The sequence below is a fragment of the Poecilia latipinna genome, unplaced genomic scaffold (genome assembly GCF_001443285.1).
Source record: "Poecilia latipinna isolate Pla-1442-1.1 unplaced genomic scaffold, P_latipinna-1.0 Scaffold2416, whole genome shotgun sequence".
Classification (NCBI taxonomy): Eukaryota; Metazoa; Chordata; class Actinopteri; order Cyprinodontiformes; family Poeciliidae; genus Poecilia; species Poecilia latipinna.
The window spans coordinates 46,906-64,003 of NW_015115032.1; the positions used below are offsets into that span (position 1 = coordinate 46,906).

The 17,098-nt window shown below is 37.0% G+C and overlaps 1 protein-coding gene across 6 annotated transcripts in view; it reads left to right on the plus strand.

Annotated features, from left to right (window-relative positions):
• enpp6 (ectonucleotide pyrophosphatase/phosphodiesterase 6) overlaps positions 1-17,098 on the plus strand; it is a 52,070-nt gene that overhangs the window by 30,817 nt on the left and 4,155 nt on the right. Inside the window, exons 1-7 of one of the 6 annotated variants that reach the window (XM_015019346.1) lie at positions 23-545; positions 1,238-1,349; positions 2,845-2,986; positions 3,668-3,847; positions 4,914-5,051; positions 9,613-9,736; positions 11,373-13,320. In XM_015019346.1, coding sequence (XP_014874832.1) covers positions 1,315-1,349; positions 2,845-2,986; positions 3,668-3,847; positions 4,914-5,051; positions 9,613-9,736; positions 11,373-11,581 — 828 coding nt within the window. In that variant the 5' untranslated portion in view covers positions 23-545; positions 1,238-1,314 and the 3' untranslated portion in view covers positions 11,582-13,320. Of the gene's footprint in view, positions 1-22; positions 546-581; positions 1,350-2,844; positions 2,987-3,667; positions 3,848-4,913; positions 5,052-9,612; positions 9,737-11,372; positions 15,678-17,098 lie in introns of those variants that run through there. The other 5 variants (XM_015019347.1, XM_015019345.1, XR_001422442.1 and 2 more) reach the window with 5 other exon arrangements.

Here is a 17,098-nt window from a genome sequence, read left to right on the forward strand (position 1 = left end):
GTGCCACTACATATATTTTTGCAAACCTTAACGCAAAGTTAATTTTTATACATGCTGACTTTTGCGTAAAATATGGAACCGCACATTTTTTGTGCACACGCCGCTTTACGCATGAGGCCCCATGTGCTTTAAAGCAAGTCAGGTCAACTTATTTTCTTTCTTCTGATATAAGATCGTCTTAATTTGACCACGTCCCCTAAAGATGCTCAAAAAGTCACAATCTTGATAATGTTTAATCCTCCATCCCTTAAACGCATACTGACCAAATATGAGGCTGATAACTTGAAATCCCTAGGAGATATTCGCCGAAGTTCGAGGTGTTAACATGAGAAATGGCAAAAAAAAAAAAATTCTTTGACCCAAAATGGACACCTCTCTCTACATTGGGCATACCTTCAAGAGGCTTTTTTTTTTCTTCTTTCAGGCGATCTACCTACGTACTATGTACGGTCTATCTCATGTTGGGGGCGCAGTCTGCCAAGCCCACTTGTGATTTCATTAAAATTAGTTCATCTCATGCAGGGGACAATTTTGGGCAAAGTTTGGTGAGTTTTTGAAAATGTTTAAGCCCCCAAATTTGAAATTTTGGGCAGAAAAGAACAACAAAATGAGCAGAAATAATAGGCCTTCGCAGCGCTTCCTCTGCTTGGGCCTACTAAGCAGCTCAAACATACAAAATAAAACTCCTATTGATGTGACTTCTGCTTTGGCACAGCAGGCCTCTCTATTGTTACTCTATTGTTTACCTCCATTCACAATCTCCATATTACATCCTACTCTGAATTCTGGCTTTGCTGATCAAAACGTTAGAACTTGTCAGAAGAAACATGTTGGTCCAATTAAACTTACTTTAAAACTAAATCTGCCAGATGTATGATCAATTTGGGGCTTAAATACATTTCAGTCCCAATGTATTGGGGCTGAAATGTATTGGGGCATTTGTATTGCCACAATACAAATGCCCCTGTCAGCAGGTCAATTTGTTGAGTCAAATTGACCTTTTAACTCAACGGGTCAATTTATCATGGACCTGTTGAATGCAACACATGAATAGAAATAAAATTGTGTTTGTTATGGAGACAACAAAGATTCAAAGAAGGTCAAACCTATGATATATTTCAGGTTAAAGTAAATCCAAGTCTAATCGTACTCATCTGAACTGTGATATTAGTTATTTTTTTAATGCATCTGCAGGTAACAGATAACAGGCACAATGATTTCCTATACTTGTTTTTAGGCTGTGAAGTGGAAATTCTGAATGTCCGTCCAGAATTCTGCAAAGAATATGTTACCAGTCCATCAGAAGAAGATCTTATGCATTCGATAACCAGTTCACTTGCTGCCTTGAGGTAAGAAGACTTTTTTTCAAACATAATATCTTATAAAGATATTATAAAATAAAATCTATAAGACTTTGGCAACACATATAATACTCACTTGTAAAAAAGGTTCACTTTTTTTTTTGTTTAATTGTGTGATTTATTAACAAAAAGAAAAATACTCTTAGCATGCACATGCAGTTTCCCAGGGTCCCTGTCCTGCTGGCCACATTATTGATGTATTGCTATTCATCAATACACCTTTATTGAAAAAGAAAACAGTGGATAGTTTAGTAAAAATAATATGGATTCTACAGGTTTAAGGGTTTTCAAACTTTAATCGCAATTTATTGTGTCAACAGTAAATAAAAATCATAAAGAAATTTATCAGAATCATTTTATTGCCATAGCCAATAAACATGTTTACAGTCTAGGAAATTGCTTTGATGTAATGGCACAAAAGTAAATAAATAATAATAAATAAAACATGAAAAACTAAAATATACAATGTATCTAGAATTCTGATGGAGTACTTGTCCTTTAAAGGTGGCGGTTGTAGCCGGTCACCTTATTAGAGGCACACAATGCGATTTGGTCTGTCTGTCACTGGTTGTGGCCCCTGGGTACCTTATGGTGATAGAGGAGGTGAGGATGGAGATGTGTGTGTGTGTGTGTGTGTGTGTGTGTGTGTGTGTGTGTGTGGTTTTGTTTTTTTCACACACACATAATTTGTGTAAAATGTGTATATTTTTGATGGAATTCAATATATGACTTAAATGCAGTGTGTAAATTATTATTCCCAACTCCAAAGTCACTGCAAATATATTTTTTTCTGTGGCTTCAGTCCCATACTCCTGCCTTTTTCTCCTCTCCTTTTTTAAAATTGATTAATTACAAATGCATGTTCAATCAAGTCTTACAAATTCCCAAAAAGTCAACACAACGAATAACTTTGTTGGGCATTTAGTCCAGCACTGGGGCAGAATGATGAAATTAAAGTCCAAAGTTTTCTCTGCAGCTGAACCATTTCTGTTTGGGGCCTGAAAACACAGAAATGCTGCATTTACAAGGACAATTAGAAAAATAAATAGAAATGGTTTTTCTAACTTCAACATCAGACCTACATCTTTATTCACAGACAAGTGTGTATGTTGAAAATAAAGTATTCTTGACCCGAACCCCTCCTCCCCCCAACACCACCCCTTTATTATTAGACCAAGGGTTGCCGGACTAATGATAAATTGTTATATTTAGCTAAATATTATTGTTGAGGGGCACAAGCAGGTCTCCTGACGCACAGATAAAAAAATGTGAAAAACAAGGAGAAAATTGGGAGGGGGTAAAAACCCCTCAAAAAGGGCACTTGGGGCATCAAGGATAAAAGGGGCAGGGTCTCAAGCCCCCAGCCCCACCCTCCTCTGCACATGTTTGAGGCTCTTTGTTTTGCTTCATTTGTTTTAATATACATTTTTTCAATACTATTGGTTAGAGATTTGTTATAAAATGCTTTTGTTTTGTTTTTTAGTTCAGGAAAAGCAGACATGGCAGCTGTTTACTATGAGAAAATAGATGTGGAAGGACATCACTTTGGCCCAGAGTCTCTTCAGGTCAAAACTGCTGTGCAACACCTCGATCTCACCATGCAGATCCTAAACCAAAAAATCAAGGTAATAACATCACTATTGCTTTTGCAGATTTTTACCTTTATATGTGTATCTATGTACTTGATGTATGCTTCTTTTTGGTAAGTCTAGTGTCAAGACTGTTCACTTCAGTTCAGACACATGAACTGAAATGTTTAAAATGAAGATTTCTCCCTGTTCTACATATTTTTTTTCTGTAATAAGTCAAAAGGAATGCACTAAAGCCCCGGCACAACATCAAAATTGTCCACAGATGATGTACAAACACTAAAAAGTGTTGAACAAACTTAAAATAATGTCTTGCATAGTTTGTGGAAAATACTTTTTTGGTAATAACTTCCAGACTTAGATCTTATTGAGAAACTGCACACATGCATTGCACAAGGATTTGGAAATTACGAACCTTTTTACAAGCCTTTATTGTTAAACTAGCTGGTTTTAGGCCTTTTTACACAGTCTTTATGCTTTCAAAATTTACTCCCTGTACTATGCCACTTCATTTAAGAAATTAACTTACTTTAATTTATTTCTGTCTGGGAACCACTGGGGCTCTTACAGGCATCTGGTGTGAGTTTCATGTTGATATGAATGTTAAAAACACATTCAGCTATACTGATTTCACAAGCGAAATAAGTGTGTGTGTGTGTGTGTGTGTGTGTGTGTGTGTGTGTGTGTGTTAATTTTGTGTTGCTTATTTTCTTTCAGGACAGCAACCTGGAGAATCAGCTAAATGTGATGTTATTTTCAGATCATGGTATGACAAAGATCCAGTGGATGGAGAAGGTGATAGAATTGGACAAATATATAGACATGTCAGACATTGTGAAGATAATGGATAGAGGACCAGTAGTCAGCCTGTGGCCTAAAAATACCACATACCAAAAGGTAATCCTGTCACTTTTTTCTTTACTCACATGTTTTAATAATAAAACTATACATAAATGTTGCAGTTTTGTTGCCTCAGAGCTTTGATAGAGAACATTAGCTTACACAGTGTCATAAAAATAAGGACCACAACAAACATATCAGGAACAAAGATGAATCAAATTTAAACCAATGTTTTGTTCTAAAATAAAATCCAACAATTTTATTGTTGGATTTTATGTTTGTCATGGAAAATACATGACAAACATACAAATTAACTTACTCTACAAATCCATCAGAATTGACAGGCAGACAAGGAGGAATTAAGAATTCTGGTTCTGTTCTCAGGACTTTTCAAGGATTCAAGGATTTTTTTATTGTCATACCACCTTGATCATTTGTGGTATGAAATTTGTACTCAGGTCCCAGAATTTACTACACAAAAAATCGATAAATAAACAATGAACAATAGAGTAATTTAAGTGATACATATGTAGTTTCTGTGTCTGTGTGTAAATAATCCCTGAGGTGAAGCTGTATTTAGTGCAGCTTGAGTTCAGTAGTTTGACGGCTGAAGGGAAGAAACTGTTCCTCAGCCTCTTGTATTAAAAAAAAAAAAGATTTTCTTTTGCCTAAATTTGTTAGTTTGCATTCATGTTATTTATTTATGTTAACTTTCTCATTTTAGTCTTTAAAATACTAGAATTTGCTCAATGTTAAATTTAAAAAAAATATTAATTCAGAGTAGTTTTATTTCCAAATATTTTTTTATTCATGGCAACGTTCTCGACAGATCGTTTTACCTCATGCAAAGGAGTTTCTGACTCGTTGATGTCTCCTGCCTCTGTGGAGCGTTGCACCTTCAAAATAAAAAATGTCAAAATCAAATAGTTTTCGCAACTGTGGTGAATTTCTTGGGTGGAACAAATGCACCTGTCTCTAATATGGGGGGACACGTCCCCTCCGTCCCACCTGGTTCCTACGCCTATGATGACATTTCTGATTGCTAATTAGTAGCCATTTCGGAGTTGCTTTATAAAATTAGTTTTTTGAAGTTGTGAATGTTTCTGTTTGTGTGTATTATCAGGTCTATGCTGCCTTGAGCCGGGTCCATAACATGCGTGTCTATTCCAGGCAGGAAATCCCTGAACGGTTCCTTTACAAAAAAGGGAAGTTTGTTTCCTCTCTTACTTTGGTTGCTGAACCAGGCTGGTTTATCACTAAGGTATGAAATAGCATTATATCAACATATGTAATTTTTTATTTGTCATCTCATCTTTTTTAGAGTACTTGCCTACGAGAATAGAACATGATTATGCAGCTACTAGTTTAGTTACAAAGTAAAAGAAATACCAGAGTAAAAAAAAACAACCTCACCTTAAATTCAATGTATTTACTTACAAAATTGCTCATTTGCAATTGCAAAATAAAAAAACTGTAACTGCCCAGGTAAAAAATAAATATACTAAGCATGTTAAACTTCAGCATACTTGAAGCCAGACTAACCGTCAGGATACTTTAATATGTTATTTTGGAACAACTAATTTTTTACTTGGTGTATTTTAGTGGTAATTCAATTGTAGTAAATCACTATTTAAAGTGTACTAAGTGTACTATAACGTGCTTTTTTGGAACAACTAACGGTATTCTTTGTATAAGTATGTGGCTTCTTGTCTAATATAAACATGCTTGGTTAGTATATCTTAAGTATACTATTTTTGTGATCGAATTACATTTAAAATATCTTTAGAATGTATAAAATAAAGAGTTAAGAGGGATTTAATTTTTGTACATAGTCACACTTATTCTCCAAGTTACTAGTATAAGTTTCATATCAATAAGACAATATTTGGGGAAAATAGATGGGGCATGCAAATATCGGCAGGCTCAATCCCATATTGCCAAAAACTGCATCCCCCTCCAAATTCAAAGAAACAAAGAGCTAAGAGTGAAATAACCTTTTCTACATGATCACACTTGTTCTCTGAGCTACTGGTATAAGTTTCACATCAATAGGACAATAGACGGGGGATGCAGATATTGGCTCCGAAATTAAAATACATCCCCTCCTACATTCATAGACTACTAGACATTGAAGGTTGATATCACATTTTCTTCATAATGGGCCTCTGTTTTCTCATGTGTTAAGCTATTATTGTGTGTTACGACTGGCTCAAGGTCATAACAAAAACGTGAAACCATGCCGTGGTTAAAGTGCATACAAATGAATATTAACAAAAACAATAATGGATTGTGGATATCAGTATCAGTAGTGTAAAGCAAATGCTTGGATGTGTTGTATGAGTGCATATGGAAGTGTTGAGGTGCCAAAACAAAGACAAACTCAAAAGTGCAACAGGAGGGGAGCTGAGGCCTGGCCACCAAACACCACAAGCGTCAATCGGCAGAGTGGACGCTGAAGGCGACCCAGAAGACGGAGACAGGCAGGTTCAAGTACTCTGCGCTCCAAATGAACAAATCAGCAGCACCTGTAAAGGGGAGGAGCACAAAGACAGGCAAGTCCTGCAACCCAGGCCCTCAAGGCCTGGGTTGCAGGACCCAGGCCGTAACAGTGTTAAAAGAAAAAGCGGGAAATTGCAACGTTCAACTCGTATGTCTCAATAAAGGTGTCAAAACCGTATTTATTTCAATTCATCTGTGAAATAAAACCTACCGTTTTAGAGCTTACATGGTTAAGAAACACAATAATGTTATGAATATCTTTAAAAGTTGCCTCTTTGGTCATATTTCAGTCTGTTTTCTCATCAATATGCAAGAGTTTAGAGCGATGCGCCTTCCCGCGACAGGACCTGCAAGGCCCGGTCCTAATGCTCAGTGCTCACCCTGCACCCCTCTGTGAAGTGTGGATTCAGTCAAGTGCACATAAGGGTTCGAGTACGTAGGTTTACAAGCGTGTAAAGATGTGAGAATTGGGACAGAATGTGTCGTAACTTTGACATCCAAAATGCTGGGACTGGTCATTGTTTAGGCATTTGTGCTGCTAAAAAGTACAACTACAACAAAACAAATTATTTTAAATGTACAGTAAATGTATTTTTGCTTTTCTAAGTCATTGGTGGAGATATTTGTTGGAGATATGCATTTTTGCTATGACTTGTTGAAAACAGAAAATTGTATGTAATCACACATTTTCAGTAGAGTGAAACAAAAATTATTTCAATACTTTACTTTGAAAATATTTTAGCTTCCTCAATGAACTTTGCCATATTTCCAAGATGGCAAAAAATACATATTAGAATGTACTAATAATCAATTTAACAGTCTGCCATTTGACTAATTAGAGACACGATTTATGTTTACTCAAAAGTTAGTTTGGTATAAAGTGGAGCTAATATGCCAACAAAGATCAAGTTAAGGACAAACATATGGCATATATAAAAAAATGCCAGATGCTACATTTGAAAAAAAAAGATTAATGGAACTAAAATGTCATTTTTAAAGAAACTATGAATGTTGTGACTTTATAGACCAAAAATGTTGCAAGAAATTCATAAGGAACTCTGACATCAATTTTCTTCCCCTCGACCCTGAGAAGAAAACGATTGTTTAAAAATCACAATGATATCACAAAAAATAAGAACCAGATAAGCTTTCTATTCCCCTCCCACAAAAAACTTAAGATATTAATTTCCTTATTAAGTATAAAGTTTTCCCTATAATGACTTTCTGCAAAAGAAATTCAAAATAAATATCGGTTCCTTTGCGTTTTGTGGCTAAGTTTTTGAGACGATCCACTTTTTTCAACCACAACTTCATTGTTTTTAGAACGATTTTTAAAAGTGGGTATTCTACAAGAAATCTATTCCATCTTTAAGTTTTAATATAATAAAATTTGGTCTTCTAACAGGGGATGAACAGTTAATTTATGATATATTTAATCCTCTGGCTAAGTTTTAGTCACAAACATTACTTTCTAAAAATCACCTCAATTTTTTAATGCGAAATAATTTTAACCTTTGCAACCTTTAAATGTTGCAACATCATAAAAGCCCAATGTTTATACTAATATTTTAATATCTTAATTGAAGAATTTGTCTTGCATTTATGACTTTTTTTTTCTTCTCTCACAGTTAGTTTGTGACTATTCTTTATTTCTTTTTTCTGCTCAGTTGATCATATCAAACTTTTTATTATCGTGTGCCTTGTCATGCTATTTTCTTTTAATTTTCAATAAAGACTTGAAAAAAAACCAAAACATTGCCATGAAGCCGCCTTTTAACTCAAAACGTCACATGCAGCAATGAATTGTGGGTAATTCACTTCGCCGAAGTCCATAAAAATGCGGACTTTGTGTAAGGGTGGAAATGGGACCCAAAATGGGCAGAGTGAAGGGTGGATGTGGAGAATGTTGGACACACTCCGACCTCTAACCTTCAGGATGAAGGCGCATTTGAAGGACAAGGGCGGAACGAGGGAGGGAGCGCGAGTATTGGGACAGGGGATATTCTCAGCAGGGATGCGTTTCTCGCCATAACACCAGCTTTACAGCTGTTCTATTTATAGCACTTTTCAAAAAAACTGAAAGTGTGCATTACCGCCACCATCTGGTCTGGAATGCGAACTGGAGCTAATGCTAATAGCTAATAGATAGATCTTACATCACACATCTGAAAATGGACAGGGTAGAGACAGCTTCTGTGTTTCAGTCCATTGACTGCTGGTATGAGTTTCATATCGATAAGATAATATTTGGGTAAAATACACATTGCATGCAGATATTAGCAAACTAATAATTTACTTTGCCAAAAAAATGCATCCCCCTGCTAACATCCATCCATCCATCCATCTTCTTCCGCTTATCCGTAGTCAGGTTGTGGCGGTAGCAACCTAAGAAGGGAGGCCCAAACTTCCCTCTCCCCGTTCACTTGTTCCAGCTCCTCCGGGAGAACCCCAAGGCGTTCCCAGGTCACTCTACCTTTTTCCGCCTCATCCTGGCCACTTCTCACTCGGCTGCAAACCGCTCCACTGAGAGCTGCAGATGACGACATGATGAAGCCAATAGCACCACATCATCCACAAAAAGCAGAGATGTGATCCTAAGGGCACCAAAACGGATCCCCTCAACACCTCGGCTGCACCTAGAAATTCTGTCCATGACAGTAATGAACAGAATCTGTATGTTTTAGTTAAAAAACTGAAATGTTATCCCTAACCATTTGGATGCATATTCACAGTGAATTTGTGGATTACACAGATATGTGTCATCCTTCTTTTGGAAAAACTGACTCATGATCTTAACCACAAATCGGACATATTTTTGAAGCTTTGGGGTCCACTTGAGTCTTTCCTACTTAATCCCTAAGATTTTAGTTTTTTTATTATTTTGTTTTACTGCTTCATTTATTCTTGCTGGAGTGTTTTTTTTTTCCTTTGGTTGTGAGGTGACGTGAACTGGAGGAAGAGACTAATAACTCCTTATCTCTTATTCACGTGGGTATTTTGTTATAGTTTTGTTTTTTGTTTCTTTTGTGTGTGTATGTTGGAGGCAGCACAGAATTTTCTTTTGTTCTTTGTTTTGTAACTGATCTAAAATTAATAAAAAAGAAAAGAAAAAAAAGGCTAAACTTAAGAGAGGTTTGGTCTGATTTAATTTTTAAAATATGTTGGCAAGACTGAAGCATCTTGTTCATAATTTTTTTCAGTAAACACTGGTATTATGTATTCAGTACATACATTCTGTCAATAATATTACGCAACATGCTGTTTACTTTGTCTGAAAGGATGTTATGTCTCATGTCATCCGTATTTATTGGTGTTCTCTGCAGAACAAGACAACATTACCCTACTGGAAAAATGACTCTGGGGAGGCATCAGCTTGGCAAAATGGCTGGCATGGTTATGATAATGAGTTCCTTGACATGAGAGGCTTTTTCTTGGCGGTAGGACCAGGTAAATTAATTTCAAATGTTACTATGGTATTTTGTTTTACTCGTGATCTAGTAACACCTTTTTACACCACTTTTAACATCTAGTGTGTAACAGTAACAAAAGATACATTTGCCAAAAAGAGACAAAAATACAAGATTTCCTATAACATAAGATAAAAAAAATAACTCTTTGGGATTGGGATGACAGTTAGCTCCTTTAAGAAAAGTTGACTGCTCCATCTTTTTGTTTATGAGTGATGGTAGAATAAAGTGGGAGATGGACAGACTGACTTGGGCTTTTTCTGCTGAAATCCCAGCACACACAAAAAAAGAGCCAAGCCAAAAAGCAAAACTCTTGATTACCATTCCATCTGCATTCTGACCCTAACCCAGGACCATGACATATGGACTTCAACATCTGTCTTTCAGAAATCCCTCAAAGTAAAACCACAGCTTCTCTCTACCAAAGGTGTCAATTCAGATGGTTTGTAAATGTCTCAACCCATTTTCAAACTATTTCATAGTTGAGAACCAGTCACAACTCAGAGTTGTGACTGGTTCTCCTCTAGAAAAGTTTAGGAAATCTTGGGTTACTCTGACTTATCACAAGTCAAGAACAACATTAAGTTAAGAGCCTTAAATGTTCCGTTTTTCAATCATATATCTAAATAAAATTCAAAATGAGTCATTACTTGTATTCCATTTCAGATTTGTTTACTAATGCTTGCAGTTTGAAAATAGAAAATACATTTAAATCAAGTAAAACTATTTTGGTGTAGTTTAGAGTATCCTTAAATTCTTGTAAAGGTCTGGTGGTTATTTCTTTTGATAGCTTTAGAAAACTGTAACTTGTGTAAATTATTATGGACAAGCCCCCAGTTGTTGTGTTGTTCCCTTTTTCTGTTCCATGCAACAACCAGGTCTGTTGAACAATTCTGGGACCAGACCATTACCCCTCAGAGACACTACATTGAGAAACAATGGGATTTGTTTAAGTATAAAACAATTTTTAATGCCAAAAATGATCAAATGTTACAAGTAATATAAAAGAAATAGATACAGAGTGACATTCACTGTCCAGTTGGGCTCCACCCAGCACACCTTAAAGATTGTAACACAAGATCTGCTTTTATTTTTTCCTCATTCTGCATCCACTCTAAGAGGTATCGGCCTGCTTTGATCAGTTTTGTTTATGTGTGACTGTCATCAGTCTTATATGTTATGGCTATGTAAGCGTGCAGCAGTGTGCATGTGAGCAGATAAGAGAAGGAGAAAAAAATCATATATTCATAACAATCTGGAGAAAGTCTGATTTACCTTGACTAACCAAGAAATCTATTTTATGATATTTGACAACCATTACTAGCTTGATGGATAAATTTAAATAATACACAGTATTTTATGGATATGCTATGGAATACCACCTGTTATCTTATGTCCTCCCACTGTTGTGTGTTTGTTTGGGAGGTGACTGTGGTGTGGTATTTTCATGTTGGAAATCTATAAAATCAATAAAAAGAATTACAAAAAAATACAAGATGTATATTTGGAACAGGAAATGTGTGTTGGTGCTTTGTCAGGTTTTTATGAAATTGTGTTCAAACTGGAATGAGAAAATATAAAGTACAGACCTAAATATATTTTCTTTGTCTACCCAGACTTCAAGAAGAATGTTCGAGCAGCTCCAATTAGATCAGTGGATGTCTACAACCTGATGTGCTGGACTTTAGGTGTACATCCTTTGCCTAATAATGGATCTTGGTCTCGAGTTGAGTACCTACTAAATGGCTCTGAAAGTCCGTTACAGTTTGGAATGCTTTGGACCTGCAGTATGGGTTTACTGGGAGTACTGTTAGAATTTTACTAGAGCATGCAAATGAATTATCTTGTATAGATTTCAGTTGCAATGATCTGCTATGGTTAGTGAAAAAATAATTACAAATTTAATTACACTTATACTTCTGACAAGTACAAATACTGTAATTGTACTTTTAATGTACGTTTCAATTTACTTCTGTTTTTATTTTGCTTGATTTTTAGATTGATAAATACTATCCATGATATCATTTTGCTTTGTATTGTTGTTGGTCAATGTTTTTTTTCCTCTTTTTTTTTTTTTTAATCTAAGAACATTTTTAGTTACCATAAACTGATGAACTAATTAACAGTATAAAAAAAACTGTAACATTCAAGGAGAATATATGGTTGGCCAAATGTCAAATTACAAAAATTGTTCCCCAAAAAACTGAATAACTTCACGTAAAAATGACCACAATGGGTTGGTCTCACAGTTAGAGATTGGCACCACTTGTTTTGTGAGCTTTCTGAGAATCTGCAGTGAACTAAACTGAAAACAGAGGTGCAGTTTTGAAAATTAACAAATGGATAATGGACAAGTTCTGTCAGCAAAGCTGAAATTTGTTGATTGTTACAAAACAATTAATAGGTCCAAATTTGATTATAGGCTATAAGACTGAGAGGAAGAGGGGAAAAAAGCATTATAAAAAAATTTAATGGGACCCTGTGATTCAGATTGGAATCACATGGTGCTCTGTTCCACACTGACTGCTTGTTGTTTTATGTGTTGTTTTTACCGTACATTTTTTTTTAGAACCGCAGTATTTTGGGGTATATTTTTCCTGCAGTGTCTCAACAACAATGCCATGTGCCCTTTAGCATCAATTGCAGGTTGAAAATAACCTGCATGCTGCTCACAAACTGCTGAGGTTTGAGCTCCCATTCTTCTTTAAGAGCAGCCTTCAGGTCATTGTGGCTGAGGGATACAGAGTTAGAGCCTCTACACAATGACTCAACTGAACCCACAGGTTTCCTATCTAAGGTATTTTATCACATAAATAAAGCAATGTACAATAATACTGAAAGCATCAGAATTTTCACATTTAAATGTTCTCCCTAGACACAAAACAGATAAATTCTTGAAAGCTAGCTGTCCTACTAATTAATAAAAAAACACTCAAAGAAATAAAAATAAAAATAGAAAATAAAATAAAAAAGGAACAGGGGATCTCTCAAAGAAATTCAGAAAAGGGCTGTAAAACTTGCTTTGCTGTGGTTTTAGAATCACAAACTGTATATCTAATTTTTTCTAAGCCTATAGGGACATGTAAGATATGTCATGTCCTTTGTTTTGTTTGTATTCAAAATGAGATCATTGTTTTTACACCATGACACAAAACAGTTCACCAGATCTCTTTTCTCAGCCTCTTGTTCATCTCTGATGCAACCAATAACTGCAGAGTCATCTGAGTATTTCTGTAGATGACAAGTCAGAGTTGTGCCATTAGTCTGAAGCGTAGAGAGTGAAAAGGAACGGTGAGAGTACAGTTCCCTGCAGTGCTCCTGTGTTGTTGTTGCTGGTCAGTCTCAAACTGTGGTCTGTGAGCTAGTCATATATCCAGGTGATTGTTCAGGCCTTCACTTGGGTCTTCTGAATTTTCTGACAAAGCAAATCAGGCTGAACTGTATTAAATGCACTGGAGAAATCAAAGAACATGATCCTCACAGAGCTGCCAGCTTTGTCCAGATGGCAGTGGGTTTGTTGAAGCAGGTTTATGACGGCATCTTCAACTCCAACTTCATGATGATAACCAAACTGCAGGGGGTCCTGATATGTGCTTGAATGCTTAGTAAAGTGGAACAACAGGAATCTCTCCAGGACATTCATGATGTTGGATGTCAGGGAAACAGGTCTGTAGTCATTGATGACTGATGGGTAAGGTGGGGAATCAACCACACAAGCCACCTCTTCTGAGCCTGTATCTTTCCAATCCCATATCTTTGGTGCAAGAAATGGCTTATTTGGAACTACAACATTGGAAATCACAATGGGACTGTTGTGTTCAGATTATCTCTGAGACGTGGCTTCACCAGGGAATACCCAATGCAGTCTGCAACTTGCAGGTCGCACTCTGCTCTGCTGGGATAGGACTTTGGATTCTGGTAAAAGCAGAGGGGGTGGACTCTGTATATATGTGCATGAAAACTGGTGTAACAACAGAACAGCTATAGACAAACAGAAGTTGAGAACTTATCTGTTAGGTGTTGGTCACCTGACCCACCACTAATAACAAACAAGAACCGACTTCACACAATGAACACAAAGGGGTATTTATACACAAACAAAGGCTAGCCTACACAATCAAGGGGGATGGGGGGAACAGACCAAGACAGACAATGAGCAAACCTAAACAACTAATTCAATCCAACATATAACTACAACACAAATGTGAAAAAAAAACTTAATACCATAAACCAATTGTACTAATAGTACAATTGGTTTATGGTACAAAAACCAATTAGTTTTTAGTACCATAAACTAAAAACTAAGGTAGATTCTCCAGAGTCAAGTCCCCTGATGGACTGCTCCATGTCTTGGTTTTGCCTTACAACCAGTCCTCTTCCCCAGCCAATCACTGGGTGGGGAAAAGGTGAAGGAAACTCCACATACTGCCCTCTTCTGGAAACTCCATGGGCCAGCATGTTAGGTAGTCAGCGGTAGAGTTCAGCTTCCTAGGAATGTGATGGACATCAAATTGAAATGGTTGCATAATATTGGTGTACATGAATCATATCATTTCAGGTGCACAGTAACCTGCGCAGTTTGGTGGACACATTGTTCCACCGAACTATGTGAGCTGCATTTAATAAAGTGTCATTCGACGTATTAATGCACAAAAAAGAGTTGTGGTGATCTGTATTTATCTAGTTAATTTAATTCCAATAAAAACCTGTTTCCCCTGTCTGATATTGTTTTATTCTTACAAATGCCTCTGTATTTAAAATACTTTAAACAGGTAGGATATTCTAATAAAAGGATCAGTGCATACAGCTACAGCTTTTAATTTTAAATGTATATAAATTGTTCCAATGCTAATCTAACCATAACTCCTAAGCTTCCACTTCAGTCACGTCACTCAAATGTTATCCAATATATTTAACATCAACACAACCCGCTGTAGTTTTCTGTTAACATGACTTGAAAGCTTTCTAAGTAAGTACATCTTACTCATTTTATTTTTAATGAACTCATTTGTGGGCTGGACAAAAATCAACATCAGCAAGCATAAGTTGGTACCGATATGTCTAAGGTCATCATCTTGTTGGCAGAAATGTTCTATAATCTGAATTATGCTGTCAATCGTTGCCTAAATATCTTTTATTTTTATTTATTTTTTACCTCAGAATGGGTCATTTAGTGAGGGTGGTTTCCTCCCATGCTGTCATGTAGCCCAGGATGAAAAACTCAAAATCTGCATTCTAAAGTTTATGCAAGTGTAAATTTTGACTATTGCTGATTAACATTTTTATAACTAACAAACTAGACACCAGTGACACCCTAAAAATCCTAAACACCATCCCCCCAAATGAAAGTCATCTTAAAGAGTGTCCCCTTTAAGATGACACCAAACACTATATTATATACCTTTAACAAATGCTCATATCATGAGCCTAAACTAGACATACATCAATCTCAAAAAACAGAATTTGTCTACAGGGGTTAACTTAATGAGCTGATAACTATGGCTCAGCTACCACTTTGGAAGGGCTATCATACCAAAAATTTTATTCTAGAGACATGCATCTTAAAAAAAAAAAAAAAATATGGATAGACTGTGCCACCCAGAAATGGACCAAAATGTGAAATTTTGGCCTCTGGCCCACGGACTATAAAGGTGCAAAACATAGCATACAAGGTAGACCTATCAATCTTTGACCAACATGGGCTGAGTGGGAACATCTGGACTGATGGTTTGTGGCCTGCATTCACTGTGCTGCACCCTCTGCTCTGGGGCAGACACCTCCAGTTAAGTATCGCTCATATTCAGGATTGCCCCTCGGTGCTTTCCTACTCCTCCCCCAACTCCCCACCTCCGCCAGGCCCGTTGCTCGTTTTAGTTAGAAAAATTATGATTAATAATACTAATGCTAATCATCATCATCATCATCATCATCATCACAATAATAATAAAAACTTTAATTTAAGAAACCGCTTGCCATTTAGATGACAAGCGTCTTTGTTGCTCTGAGCGTTTCACTGGCGGAGCAAATTTATTCCTAAAAGTCAAGTTTATAGTTTATTTAAAGCCGAGAGAGCGGACCAGCAGACAAGTTGACCTCTTAACTCAAACTGGACACAGGCTGACCTGCATTGATATTTACATCAACCCCCTGTGTGGAATTAGTTTTCTTTGGTGAACTCCACATCAAGATAAGAGTTTCTTTTCTTGGTGACACTGTATCTGATTTACTCTCTAACCGCTGATCAGCCAAACATGGAGACTTTAGTTGTGCATGTTGGAGCCAACGATCTGGCAAAGCAAAAATCGGAGATTCTAAAAAAGGACTTTAATATTCTTCTGGACACTATGGGAAAATTAAAAATGAAGTTATTTCTCAGCGGTCCAATTCCATCGCCTCAATGGGGAGACGAAAAACATTCCAGGCTGGGCATGATAAACAAATGGCTGATTAAAACCTGCTCTGCCAGCTCAGTGACCTTCATCGATAACCTCTGGATCTACTGGCAGCGCTTTCACCTCTTTGGAAGAGGAGGACGCAGTCTGAACAAACATGGAATAAAACTGCTCACTGCAAACATTTTTCATTTTATCAACAAGAACAACAATGTGACCATCGCTTCAGAAGAACAGGCTCAAGGATGTGTGACTAGGATGGAACCCTCCGCTTATCAAGAACAAACTATTCCAATACAAACTGATTACGCTGGTGACAGATTGACCGGTTCCCCTCCTCCATCCCCCATTCCTCTCTGCTCCTTTACTCACTCANAAGAACNAAGTTTNCCAGGAAGTCAATCACTAAAGAGAGTCGGGCTGCACCTGAGCCGCCTGAAGATGCTGGTGGAGGATCCGGGTCAGAAAGGAAGGCGGACGGACTCCTCCTCCTCCCAGCAGGATAGTATGGATCAACAGGTTCGCCTCGGCACGACTCTCCGTTGCTCTAACATAAGCAGACCTCACTTCATCTAAGCCACCTGCCTCTGACTTCCCAGAGGATCCAGCGCTCTGCGTTTCTGAGGTCTGAGACCGGGGTCCAGATATTATCGTTACACCCGTCTTCCACCAGAATGTGTGTGGCCCCCCGACATTTCATAGCAGGACATTACCTGTCCGGATCACTAGAAGAAAAGTTAGAAAAAACAGAAATACAAAAAGCAGCGGTCTTAATTCAAAAATTTCTTTGTTTCAATTGGAAACTTCTCATCAGAGAGGTCAAAGGTCACATGTGGGGTACCCCAAGGTTCAATCCTAGGACCCCTTCTTTTCAATATTTATATGCTCCCGCTGGCTCAGGTTATAGCAGGAAATAGGATTAGCTACCATAACTATGCGGATGATACACA